Here is a 13050-nt window from a genome sequence, read left to right as displayed (position 1 = left end):
CGTGCAAGACCTTAATTATGATATTAATTATTAGGATATGTAATAGAATAATAACTTTATTATTGTCATTTTTCATATTTACTTTCCATTCAAATAATAAAAAGTAGATATTATGTCATAAATTGATTAAATACAATGTTTATTAGAATATTTAAAACTACTCTATATGGTGAGCCCAACTAATTGCATTATATTGTAGTCCAAAATTAGCAAGAAGGTTAATTTTCCAATCCGGCTATGACTAATTGTCTACAATCCGACTATTTGCTGCCATCAATTACTTTATGTGACACCATATTTTTTACAACCCTGCGATGAAGGATTTTAGGTCTTTCTTCCACGAGGGGTAATCGCGCGTGGCAAAGGATTTTAGGTCTTTCTTCCATAGGTAGTCCTCACGCGCAGCAATACTCATACCCATAGAGTTCCGCTTTGGAGCGGTACATCTGTTTTGAAGGTTAAACCAGCATCCAGTAGGCAACTGTCACATTAGTAATGTAGGAAAAAAATCTATGAGGATAGACTACATCAGATTTTTTTCCAAAATACCCTAATCCATCCCCTCACCCTCGTCTCTCTCTCACCGAACCCATATCAGATCAATGTGGTGGCTATGGAGTATAGTTCATATAAAGAAGTGCAGGTAAAATATGGATGGTTCCAAGACCTTTTCGATCCTTTGCCTTCTGGCTATATATGGCAGCGGCTAGATAAAGAAGATGATTTTATCATTTAGAATAAATTTCTAACAAGGTTTGTTCAAATTGTTTATGTTTATTTTCAATTTTCTCCCGCCAAGGTATCTGGAGAACAACGGGTGTGTAGGAATGAGTCTGAATATGTGCAAGATTCTACTCAAGATTTCTTCACCAATGAATTTGGGCTTCCATTAACCACGATTCCAAGTATCTCTCTCACTCTCATTACCTTGTTTTTATCTTGCCCCAAAACCTTTGATCCAAGGCTGATATTGTTTTGTTGTGTGAAAAACTAAATTTTGCATGTTTTGATTTCAAAGTTAAAAACTATATTCTACATGTTGCACGAAATCTACAGTCTACAAATTCAAAATTGATCATCTTGTCTATGTTCATCCTTAGATTTTGAAGATATGAGTTGTGATATCTTTTACATGTTGGTAAGAGAAGGATCATTTAAATGGTTGCCTGGCAAGCGGTGCTCCTACAATGAAGAATTTGAAGAGATGGGAAGGCCTCCATCTGCGAGGAATTGGATGAGAGAGGGAGACGAGCAAGAGGGATGGAAACAATGTTGAGAGATTTGAAGAGAGAGAGAGAGAGAGGCTCAGACATGAGGGAGGAATTGGGTTTCGAGGGAGGTGAGGGATGTCTATTTCGGTGCGGTGTGTCCCATTCCTAGTCTAATGGGTGGGCTACGTGGCATACTACTATTGGAGGCTGTTCTCAGCCCTACATCAGAGGAACCACTCAAAAGATATTCTCATACCCATATATGTTGTAGTATGCACTAGCAAATTACATATGGAACTAGGCACCCATCTCACCCAAATCATTATTTTTTTGTCACACATTAATTTTAATTATATTTAAGTCCACTAGTAGTAATATTTTCGGTTTAGGTTAATGTTTAGGACCTTGCAACTAGTACTGTCCTTGACTTTATTAGCAAATTTACTAGCAAATCACTTGCCATCCCCCCCCCCCCCAAAATGATGATTTTTTTTTTCTTTTTTCTTGTTGTCACTGTATAGCATATAGTAGAATGTCTAAACTTGTTGGACATCCAAAATAATTAGCACAATAATGGTAATACTATGTTTTGCAATAGTATTCTTTGTTTTAGAATGGCCATCATGTTTCGCTCTGGTGAACCTAGAATATTGCAAAAAGGATATAAACTAGTCAATCTTTTGAGTCTACATGCTAAATCGAATTCAAATTACATTCATACTTTGTGTTGAAGAATAGCTAGGCTAACTAAAATGTGTCGTAGGTCTCCAAATCTTCTATCCAAGGAGTTTCATAGTCACAGATTTGGAAAACAATCGATCGGGTGATACTTAAGAGGTCGATGGTGTATACCCAATCAACTCCAAAAGTCTTTCAGCCATTTTTCTTGCTCCACTAATGGCAAATAAATTTTCCCATAGTGTATGGCGCCATGCAAGGCTTGGTCAGACACTAAATTGCTTAAAACTTTCTTACCATGTTCACTTGATTTGAATAATACTATTGACTTTTGTGAAAGTTGTGTTTTCGATGAATCTACTGAACTTCTTTTCCACAATTGTAATACTTACACATCCTCATTTTTACGTGCTTAATCTAAAACATCTTCAATTGGTTCTCATTTTCTAACTTCTTCTCGAGAATCAAATGAGAATTACCATGTATAATTTTCCAGTTCAATGCCATAGTTCAAGCAACTATTTGCATAATCGAGAAATTTCTAATATGAAACATCTAAGACATGCTCCACTGTTCAGTCACATATCCTTCATGAATATTGGATGAGAAACATTTTTTCTTCTTCTTATTATTATTATTTTTTTTTTGTAAAGAGCCAGTAGCCACTCACATAGCAGCCCTATCCCAAGTTTATTAAAAAAAACCCTCACTTATGGCGGAGGAATACCATGGTAACAAAAAGACACTTGGGGGCATACAATAAACCGCTATAAACTAGCCCAAACCAAGTGCTAAAAAAAACCAAACAAGACCAACAAACCAAAACACAAGACAACAAAAACAAAACCAACCTGCATGAAAACCAACACTAACACAACCAAGATGAAAAAACCACAAAAAAAAACCAACCTATACCAGAATAGCCGGAAGACCAATTTTATCTACTTTCAAAATCCCTTTAAGCAAGTGAGGCACGTCATTGTATGAGCTCCACGTACCATTCTTTTGATCAGACGCTAAACGGGCCAAGAAATCTGCTCCTGCATTGCCTTCTCTGTATATATGTTGAAATCTTAACCTCCAAGGTTGCAACCATAACTTGCATCTTTTCCCAATAATCTTCAAGATACCATATACCACAACGCCCTTTTTGCAACCAATGAACCACTAACAGCGAATCTAATTCAATCCCCACTCTTCCAATATCTAATTCCTTACAAAATTGAAGACCATAACAAAGAGCAATGAGCTCAACTTCATTATTAGAGCCATATCCCAACTCCTTTGCAAAAGCCTAAATAAGATTCCCCTTCTCATCTCTAATAATAACCCTTACACCCATACGACCTGGATTTCCCAAGGAACTCTCATCCACATTTAATTCAAACAAACCTGGACTTGGTTTCATCCATTTCACCAACAGAAAGTTTTTCCTCTTCACATGTTTAACTGGAATAGAGAAAAAATTTAACACTCTTTCATCTCCATCAGTTATCTTCTTACTAGCACGTAACCTGACACCCACCCATGCAATGGCTGCCTTAATTGAACCCCAGAGAGAGCTCACAGCAACATGTTTACCTTCCATATGTGTCTTACATCTCCACACCCAAAGGGACCAAGTCACAATAATAGGAATAAGAGCAAGCAGAGTATCTTTTTGAGTCAAATGAGTAGCACGCCTAAACCACAACTCCATAGTTGCTCTCCAAGATCTCTGCGAGTCATAAGGCATCCCTAACTGTAGAGATACCCACCTCCAAATATCTGCAGCAATCCTCCCATAAACGAGGACATGATCTTGATCTTTCACACACCCCTGCATACAACATTCACATCTTGGGACCAAAGGAATGCCCAACGAACTAATCCGACTATCAACAGTAAGGCTATAGTGCAAAACCTTCCAGATGGTAATTGAATATTTTTTTGGAAGAGCTGAATGCCAAATCCAGGTAGCCCATTCAGATTTTGGTGCACGAACACGAACACAATCCCAAGCCAATTTTGAGGAGAAAACCCCATTCAGAGTTGGCTTCCAAATCAATAAATCTCCACCCTCTTTTTGTTCATCGAGAGAATTTAGAATTTCTTTCATTTTAGTTGCCCCCACCAATCTATGTAACAAATCCACATACCAACTATTTTGAAGCCGACATTCCCAGACTTTCAATAGAGGAAAATCAAAGATATCACAAGAGTTTACAAGAGCTCCCAATTTAAGCCAAGGATCTCTCCAAAAGGACACATTTCCATCCCGCACCCTCCACCAAGAATTACCTAAAACCTTTGAAATCATACCCACAATATGCTTCCAAAATAATGTTCCTTTCCGTTGATCTACCAATGTCACATGCTTGAAAAAATTGGCCCATAAATAATCACCTGTCAAGACATTCCAAGCAAGCTTCATAAATAAAGATTCTTGGACTTCCTCTAATTTTCGAAGACCCAAACCTCCTTCTTGAATAGGGGAACAAATACTACTCCAATTTACCCAATGACGCTTCTGTTTACCATTCCAGGAACCCCAGAAAAAATTACTCATAAGCCGCTTTAAGGCTACTATGATAGCCTTAGGAGCATGCAAAACAGAGAGCAAATGAATAGGAATACTGGCCAGAACATGTCTCAAAAAAAGAAGACGGGTACCAGAAGATAGAAACCTATTATGCCATCTTTCCAATTTCCGTCGAATGCAGCATAATAAATCATCAAAATACGAGATTTTCATACGACCTACCATAAGCGGGACTCCCAAGTACTTGACTGGGAAACAACCTTCTGAGAACGATGTCAAAAGTAAAGATCTCCTTTTCCGAGCATTAGTAGCATGCTTAGAAAAAAAGATTGAGGACTACTCTTTACTCACCACTTGACCAGACCAGGCTTCGTATAACTCAAAGGTATCTCTAACTTCTTGAAGAGAAGATCTTACACCATTAACAAATAACATAATATCATCAGCATATAATAAATGAGAAACAAGAGGCATACCTCGGGGATGAGAGAACGGAACAATATGCCCACTCATAAACTTATGCTTTAAAAGCCTAGAGAGCACCTCCTCAACGAGAATAAACAAGTATGGCGAGAAAGGGTCACCTTGGCGCAAACCTCGCCCACTAGAGAAAAATCCTTTAGCCGACCCATTCATAACCACCGAGAACCAAGGAGTCGATATACAATTTCTGATCAAACTGCAAAACCTCCCAGAAAAACCAAATGAAGCCATAACATGGATTAAAAAATCCTAGTCTATGCTATCATAGGCTTTAGCCATGTCCACTTTAATAACAGTATTACCACCCCTAACCTTCTTATTAATAATCTGTATCATTTCTTGGGCCAAAGAAATATTTTCAAATATACTATGCCCAGGAAGAAAAGCACCTTGTTCTGAAGAGATGATTCTGTTAAGGATAGGCGACAATCTTCGAACCAGAATCTTGGAAAAAGCTTTATACACCACTGAACATAAACTAATGGGGCAGAACTTATCAAAACCAGTAGGCCTCTGCATTTTCGGAATGAGCACAATGTAGGACGCTGAGTAGAACCTCGGTATTGGAATGCCAAGAAAAAGTTCTTGAACCGCTGCCACCACGTCAGCTTCAACAATATCCCAACATGCCTTATAGAAACCAGAGCCAAAACTATCTGGACCTGGGCTACTATCCACATGAATGGAAAACATAGCCTCTTTAACCTCTTGGATTGAAGGGAGCTGAAGGAGGTTAGCATTTTCCTCCTCCAAAATAGAATGTTGCACCAAATTTGACAAATCAGGAAGGTCTCTTGGAGGACGTGCCTATAGAAAAGAACTGAAATAATTCACAGCACCTGAATGAATATCTTCCGGAGAATTTAAACACGCCCATCTGGACACCTCATTTCCTGCACAAAAGGTTTATTAAGAGAAACAAAAGTTTTAAAAAACTGAGCCGAGGCCTCTCCTGCCTCCATCCACCTAAGCTTCACCTACTGTGAAAGTGTGACGCCCCCAAATTCCGTTTGGGATCGGACGGACATTTGAAGCGTCGAGACATGCAACACAAGGTTACCTGCCTCCGTTCATGACATATAAGATGCAATGTTCCTAACATGCATCTAACATTATGCAATATTCGCAGCGGATAATTTTGTTTTTCTTTAGCAATACTATGCACCAAATTGAAAATATCCCAAATGCTTAAAACATACTTCATACATAAAGACCCATTGAGTAGATCACAACACTAGTTCAAAATGGTTATGATCCAAAAAATACTAAAGATGCAACTCCATTGTACAAGTAGTAATTTACGTTAACTACTATATTAACATTGACATCGCACCATCGCTTAGTCAACTGTGTCTAGTTGATCAGCTCCTGATTCTCCTTCAGGTCCTGTAACAAGATCTACCATTCGAGAGGAATGGTAGTTGGGACTACCAAAGTGAGATTTGATTACAAATCTCAGTAAGTTAACAAAAAACTTCCACACAAGCTAATGATGCATGCATGACAGTAAAAGCATAAATGCATAATCAAATTCATAAGTAATTAAAGCATAACTTGGCGTACAACATAGCATAATTGACATAATTTAAATTGAAACATGAACTAAACTTGACTTGACATGAACTTAATCTGAAACTTGACTTAACATAAAAAATACATACTCCACAGTTGTTGTGGCCCCATGTATTCTACGTGTAAATACATACTCCACAGTTGTTGTGGCCCCATGTATTCTACACAAACTTGACTTAACATGAAAAATACATACTCCACAGTTGTTGTGGCCCCATGTATTCTACACAAACTTGACTTAACATGAAAAATACATACTCCACAGTTGTTGTGGCCCCATGTATTCTACACAAACTTGACTTAACATGAAAAATACATACTCCACAGTTGTTGTGGCCCCATGTATTCTACGTATAAATACATACTCCACAGTTGTTGTGGCCCCATGTATTCTACACAAACTTGACTTAACATGAAAAATACATACTCCACAGTTGTTGTGGCCCCATGTATTCTACACAAACTGAATGTATTCAAGATGAAACGTGACTGGAAAACGAAAGGACTGGAGCCCTGACGTAACATAACGTGATTTGAACATAACTTGAAATACATGACCAACTTGAGATAGAAACATTTCGTAACATGGCATAACATATAATAGACAACATATTTAACATGACATACTTGTAATGTACAGTAATACATGACAGAATATATTATGTAACAGATAAAAATTGATGACAGAATAAATTCTGTATAATAGACAATTACGTGATAACTTGGAATGGCATGACATATATGATAACATACATACATACATACATTGTAGTTCCTTTACTTAGCACACATACACAGTAGACTGCTAGTAAGTTAAAAGCTAACTTACCTCGATCTCCGCGTTTCTTATAAAACTTCAAGTGCGATCACGAGGAACTGTAATTAGTGATTCTAAAAGTTAGAACTAAATCACTAAAAATTTGAAATATGAAAAATACTAACTTAAAGAGTAAAATTTTTATTTTACTCTCTACATGTGGGAAAATGACCGTTTTATCCATAACTTAAGAATTTTGCATACTAACTCCAAAAGTTTCCAAAATTTACATTTCTCATGTAAATTTTATCCTAAATTTAAATATCAACTCAGAAAAATTTAAAACAAAACACAACTATGAAGAACACACTATGGCCGAAACATCCATAGGCCATTTCCCTTGATTTTTGTTGCAATTCCTTTCAACTTCAAAACTCATGCTTAAACCAAAATTTTGCAACAAACATCTTCCAATCCTAAGTTCAAAACCATATTTAAAACATCCATTTAGAAAAAGCTAATAATTAACACCAAACTTTTTTGTAAAAAGATCCAAGCACTTGAATCACAAGTTTTGACCTTAAATCAAAACATCTCCAAGAATTTCAAAAATCAAATCTTACTTCTAACATATTCATAATATCATCCTAACATCAACCATGCTTTAAATCATCAAACTAAAGTCACCAAAATCACAAAATAACATTTGGAGTTTTTGGTTTTACACTTAGTCCAAAAACAGAAACTTTTTCTTCAACTAGTTCTGATAAATCTCTTGATCTATGACTTATAAATATATGATCTTCAAACTAAACCATCACATGGTTTAAAAAGATGTCCTAAAACATATATAAGCTTCTAATTCAAGATCACGTGGTTAGAAATTAACCAAAACATAAATTTAGCCAAGAATATCCACACTTTGGCTTATTTGAATATCTCTTTACATAAAATTTCATATTTTTGACACTAACATCAAATATTTTCAAAATAATAATATAACATGTATATAAGATACTTAAGATCCTCCAATAAAATTATTAAAGTCACTAGAATAGGTTTAGACCACCAAAGAGTTAAACTTTCTCAAAACAGAAACTGTTTTTCTTCTTCCAGTTTCTAAGTTTCTAAATCTAAGAAAATCTTTCATCAAAACCTTTAATCATGCAAAACTCCTCAACCAATAGTCACATATACATGTTAACAATACTCCATAAAAATTTTGGATCAATATCTATCCATTAGCTTGGTCAAAAACTCCAAACTATAACATATTCTCCAGTTTATCTCTCAGAATGACCTTTCTATAGTTTACACAATATTTGACTGACCAAATGATCTTCAAATGGGGCAAATAAGATATCCATGTAAACTAGACTCAAAAAGGAACAACTTATATGAAGGAGACTTTATGATAAAACACTTACAAAAGCTTCGAAATGGGTGTACAAAAGACCTCCTAAAAGCTGTCTGAGAGAGAGTGTTTGATATTCTTTCAATGGAAAGTGTAAATGAAGATAATTTCGTGGGGAGAGGTGGATGGAGATACTTATGGATGAGATATGAAAGAGATGAGGCTGGAGTTGAGAGTTGAGTGTAGTTTTCTCCTACCCAAAAAAAATCTATAAATGATTATCTTATAATATTCTATCCAATAATATCTAAAAAAAATCAACTTAAGATATTTTTATCTAATAATATCTATCAACTCAAAATATTTTTACCCAATAATATTCACGAAAATTACCTCAAGATATTTCTTTTTATCCAATAATATCTACAGTTTTGAACAGACGTTTTGTCCAAAAATATGAAAAAATATTATTGCGCCATAAAACTTTAAATAACCCTCCGAATCTAATGGCACAAACCATAATACATTTTGACACTTCTAACTATCTCCAATAATCAAAAATACACTTATGATACCATAGTAAATAATAACACTAACTATATAGTTAGACAAAAACCTATACGATTAATGGATTCGTGAAAACTTATGGGGTTTTCATGAGGTTCCTAAGTTAATAGAAATTTCACAATTGAATTTCTAGCGGGCTGTTACAGAAAGCCTTGTTTCTTCTCTTTTCATCCAAACTGCAAGTTCTTCCTTAGCCTCCAATAAAGCTTGCTTTGTGTCTTCTGAGAAACCCTCCTGTAATTGGCTTTCTAACTATTCAATTTTATTCTCAAATTCCTGGATCTTCGTCTCCGTATAGCCAAAAACACGACGATTCCAATCCTTTAAGACTATTTTCACTTTCTTTAACTTGGTAGCAAGACCAAGAAGACCCCTAGTCTCAATAGAAGCACTCCAAGTATCATTAACCACCTCCCAAAAATTACTATGAGACACCCACATTTGCTAAAATTTGAAGGAGGAAGGACCATATGATTCCCCAAATTCTTAAACACAAAAGACAAAGGGGCATGATTTGAAGTTTTCCACGCCATATATTTGCATAAAGCATCCGGAAAAGCACCTGCAGCCACAACATTCATTAAACATCTATCTAATTTCGACCAACTCTGAGCTAGACCCCTCTAACCATTACACCATGAGAATTTACTCCCCACAGCTTTCATGTCAACGAGACCACAATTATCAATAAAATCATTAAATTCATCTATAGCAACCCGCAATCTCGGTCTACCACCACGATGTTCCTCCTCCCCACAAATAATATTAAAATCACCTAGGCATAACCAAGGTGCATCTTGGACCGCATCAAGTTGTAACAATCTCCAAAGCTCCCTTCTTTCAACATGACTACATTTAGCATACACCACAGAAATAACAACTTGCCGAGAATCCATGCTCATAGAAGTAGTCACATGTTGGGCACTATAACTAATAATCGATAAATTCAAATCTTCTTTCCAGATTAACCAAAGCTTTCCACCAACACAAAAATTAGAAAAACAGCAATCAAACTTCAACAAATGTTGCAGGCTAACCATCCTGTAATCATCAGCAAAAGGCTCAGCTAACATAAGAAAATTCAACTGTAATTTCCTTACCAACTTACACACCTTTCTCCAAGACGTTCTGAGGCCCCGGATATTCCAGAAAATAGGATTGCAGATCATAGATTCATACGAACAGGTTTACTAGGAACCCAGGTCGAACTTCTAAGTAAGCATCCCCCTTTAGGCAATTTCTTCCTATTTTTGGTATCACTGCCTGAGAGATAGATTTTATTTTTTCCAAGGTGTTCTCCATCCTTCTTTTCTGGTTCAGACCCACAATCATCTTTACTGTGCATTCCCACAGCCTCTTGCACTGACATGTCAACATTCTGATCATCCATAGAATTTTCTACTAACCCATTTTCATTCTCCACCTCATCAAGTCCTTCCTCAATCCCCTTACCATAATTAATAGACAACCTACGTTGGTCACTTTGTTGATTACTAATCTCCATCATAGACAAATCAAGCCCAAGATCAACCTCATCAACACTCTTAGTAGCACCAGTACCACCATTCAAAACCTGAACATTGGACATATTTTCAGCTCCCATATTTGCAACTATCAGCGAAACCACCTCCATATTTTCAGACATCCCAACATCATTGTTTCCGGACATCCCAACGGTCCCGAAATCAGGCAAAATCTCCTCAAAATTTCCATTGCTTCCAATTGGCCGTGACACATGCTCAAGAGTTTTAGACCTCCCCACGTTCCCTGCATCCAGCAAAACCACTTTCGTATTTCCAATTTCCAAACCTACGAATTGAGCTTCAGGCCCCTGCGCACTAGCCAACTTCATCGAGTCCTTCATATCAAGACTCCCAATAATCCCCACATCCAATATCGGCTCAATTTCTGGCGTCGCTATTTTCCCAAGCTCCTCTGTCGAAACACTTGGACCATCTTCCCCTGCATTCTCAACATTCTCAACAATCGGCCTAACGTTCTTCATTTGGTTTTCCGAAAGACTTTGAGACTTCGACTTCCAGACCTGCAGCTGCTTCTCATCCATGTTTAATTTCTGATCCATCTTCGTTTTTGCCCCATCCTTCCATTTACATAACTGCAGACTGTGCCCCTGCATTTTACACTTAGTACAATAGGCAGGCAAAGTTTCATAAACAATTTCAATATACCAATTCCATTCATGGTTCGGGGTGCCTATCCAGATTCCACAAACAGGCATTTTTCCAGCATCAACTTCCAAACACAATCTAGCCCCATCAGTTTTAGTAGTACACTGTGTAGCATTATCACGACGTAAGAACCGGCCAACGGGAGCAATAATATTTTTCAAGCAAGATTCATGGAAAAAATTTGGGGGCAAGCCAGGGAGAAAAACCCATACCGGTACCATTGCCGGCTCAGCATCTTCATCAAAATTGGGTTTCCAATGAAACCCACGGTAAGGCACTCCTTCAATGTCAGTAGCTTCTCTAGACAACGCCTTCACGAAATCGGCTTCGTTTGAGAACCGGACAAACACATTTCTTAGCTTTCGCATAGCCGAAACCACAAGCTGAGCATCCAGCCCCCATCTACTCCTAATGAAAGCCCAAATAACATCAAGAGAAGGTCTTTGCTTGAGGAATTTGAGAACCATGTAGAATCTGAAAGAGGCAGCCGATCGTTCGATCTCCTCCTTAGAAAAAACCACACAATATTCACCATCTACCAACTTAGCCGGACAGAAAAGAAGGTCCACCTCCAAAAGAGGTTGCGGAGTCTGCGCAACCAGCTCAGCCAGGGACCTTTGTCGCCCAGATGGCACCGATGACCCAGGAGGGGCCACGACGGCAGCCATGGGTCAAAAACAGAACAAAACTCACGTAGGGTTTTTTGAGAGAAAAAGGGTAAAACGATAAGCTTCAAAGTTTATTAAGTTATTAGGAATTAACCTACCAACTTCCACACCACTAAGCTAAGTAATGACTTATCTTCTTCGTATTTGAATTGCAGTTGCTTTTAAAAAAAACTAGAGATGTACACTACCCTTTAGTATTCGTCGTCTATATTTGGATTTATGTGCCTGAAAAGCGATTCAAAAATTTGAATATAGGAGAAAAATACTAAAGATTAATAACTTACCATGTAATTAACACGCACATATACATGCATCACACCAAATTATCTCCTTTTGATGCCCTCTTATTTGCCTTCTCCAATTTGTTTGGATAAGAGTCATAGAGCAAAAAATTCACAACCTCAATGGTCAACCAGAATGTTCAGCGTGCCTTTTTGTGATGATGGTAATACTGCATGCATGGAAGATTTCATAGTATTTATACATATATGTACATATAATTTACCAAGACTAACTTTTTAGTACTTATGATCATTTACACGGTAAATTGATATCATAGGAGTTTTGATGTCCATATTTGAATTGGCCTCATTAATAATTTGCCTTGCTTTAGAGATAATACAAGCCAATAAAAATTAGAACAAGTAGTAAACATTAACGGGTCCAATCTTCCATTAATTTGGTCAATGTTTAATTCTCCACACTTCAGACCTAAAGGAAAAAGAAAATCGATGCATCGATCGGTTAACCTAATTTATAACTACAAGAGAATTAAGGAATCAGTTAATCACTACAATTGCAAAGTAACCTTATCGCCACACGTATACACACGGATAAAGAATTGATGCAAAAATATTTGCTTTTTGAGTTACTCAACAAGTAACTAAAGCATACCACTGAGTAGGCAATAATCAGGTTAAGTTTTTGAGATAAGTGATGATTTCAAATGATATCAGAGTAGAGGTTTTGAGTTTAAATCTTGAATTTATACTTTATTGAATTTAATTAAATATTTTACGTGTTAGATCCACTCATTAAGACAAAGTCTGA

The 13050-nt window shown here is 36.8% G+C and overlaps 1 protein-coding gene across 3 annotated transcripts; it reads left to right on the top strand.

Moving 5' to 3' along the window:
- The first annotated feature begins 525 nt into the window (after positions 1 to 525).
- On the top strand, positions 526 to 1823 carry LOC122277611. Of its 3 annotated transcripts, none has more exons than XM_043087686.1 (3): positions 526 to 643; positions 800 to 905; positions 1149 to 1823. In XM_043087686.1, exons 1-3 carry the CDS (start codon positions 614 to 616, stop codon positions 1274 to 1276), a joined length of 264 nt encoding a protein of 87 aa, XP_042943620.1. In that variant the 5' UTR covers positions 526 to 613; the 3' UTR covers positions 1277 to 1823. The 3 variants fall into 3 exon arrangements, with proteins under 3 accessions (XP_042943620.1, XP_042943621.1, XP_042943618.1); XM_043087687.1 differs by having other exon boundaries at positions 1144 to 1823; XM_043087684.1 differs by having other exon boundaries at positions 1101 to 1823.
- The last annotated feature ends 11227 nt before the right edge of the window (positions 1824 to 13050 follow it).

Source organism: Carya illinoinensis, chromosome 9, assembly GCF_018687715.1.
Source record: "Carya illinoinensis cultivar Pawnee chromosome 9, C.illinoinensisPawnee_v1, whole genome shotgun sequence".
Lineage (NCBI taxonomy): Eukaryota > Viridiplantae > Streptophyta > Magnoliopsida > Fagales > Juglandaceae > Carya > Carya illinoinensis.
The sequence above is the reverse complement of the archived record's forward strand: the minus strand, read 5'-3'. Positions and strand labels throughout refer to the sequence as shown.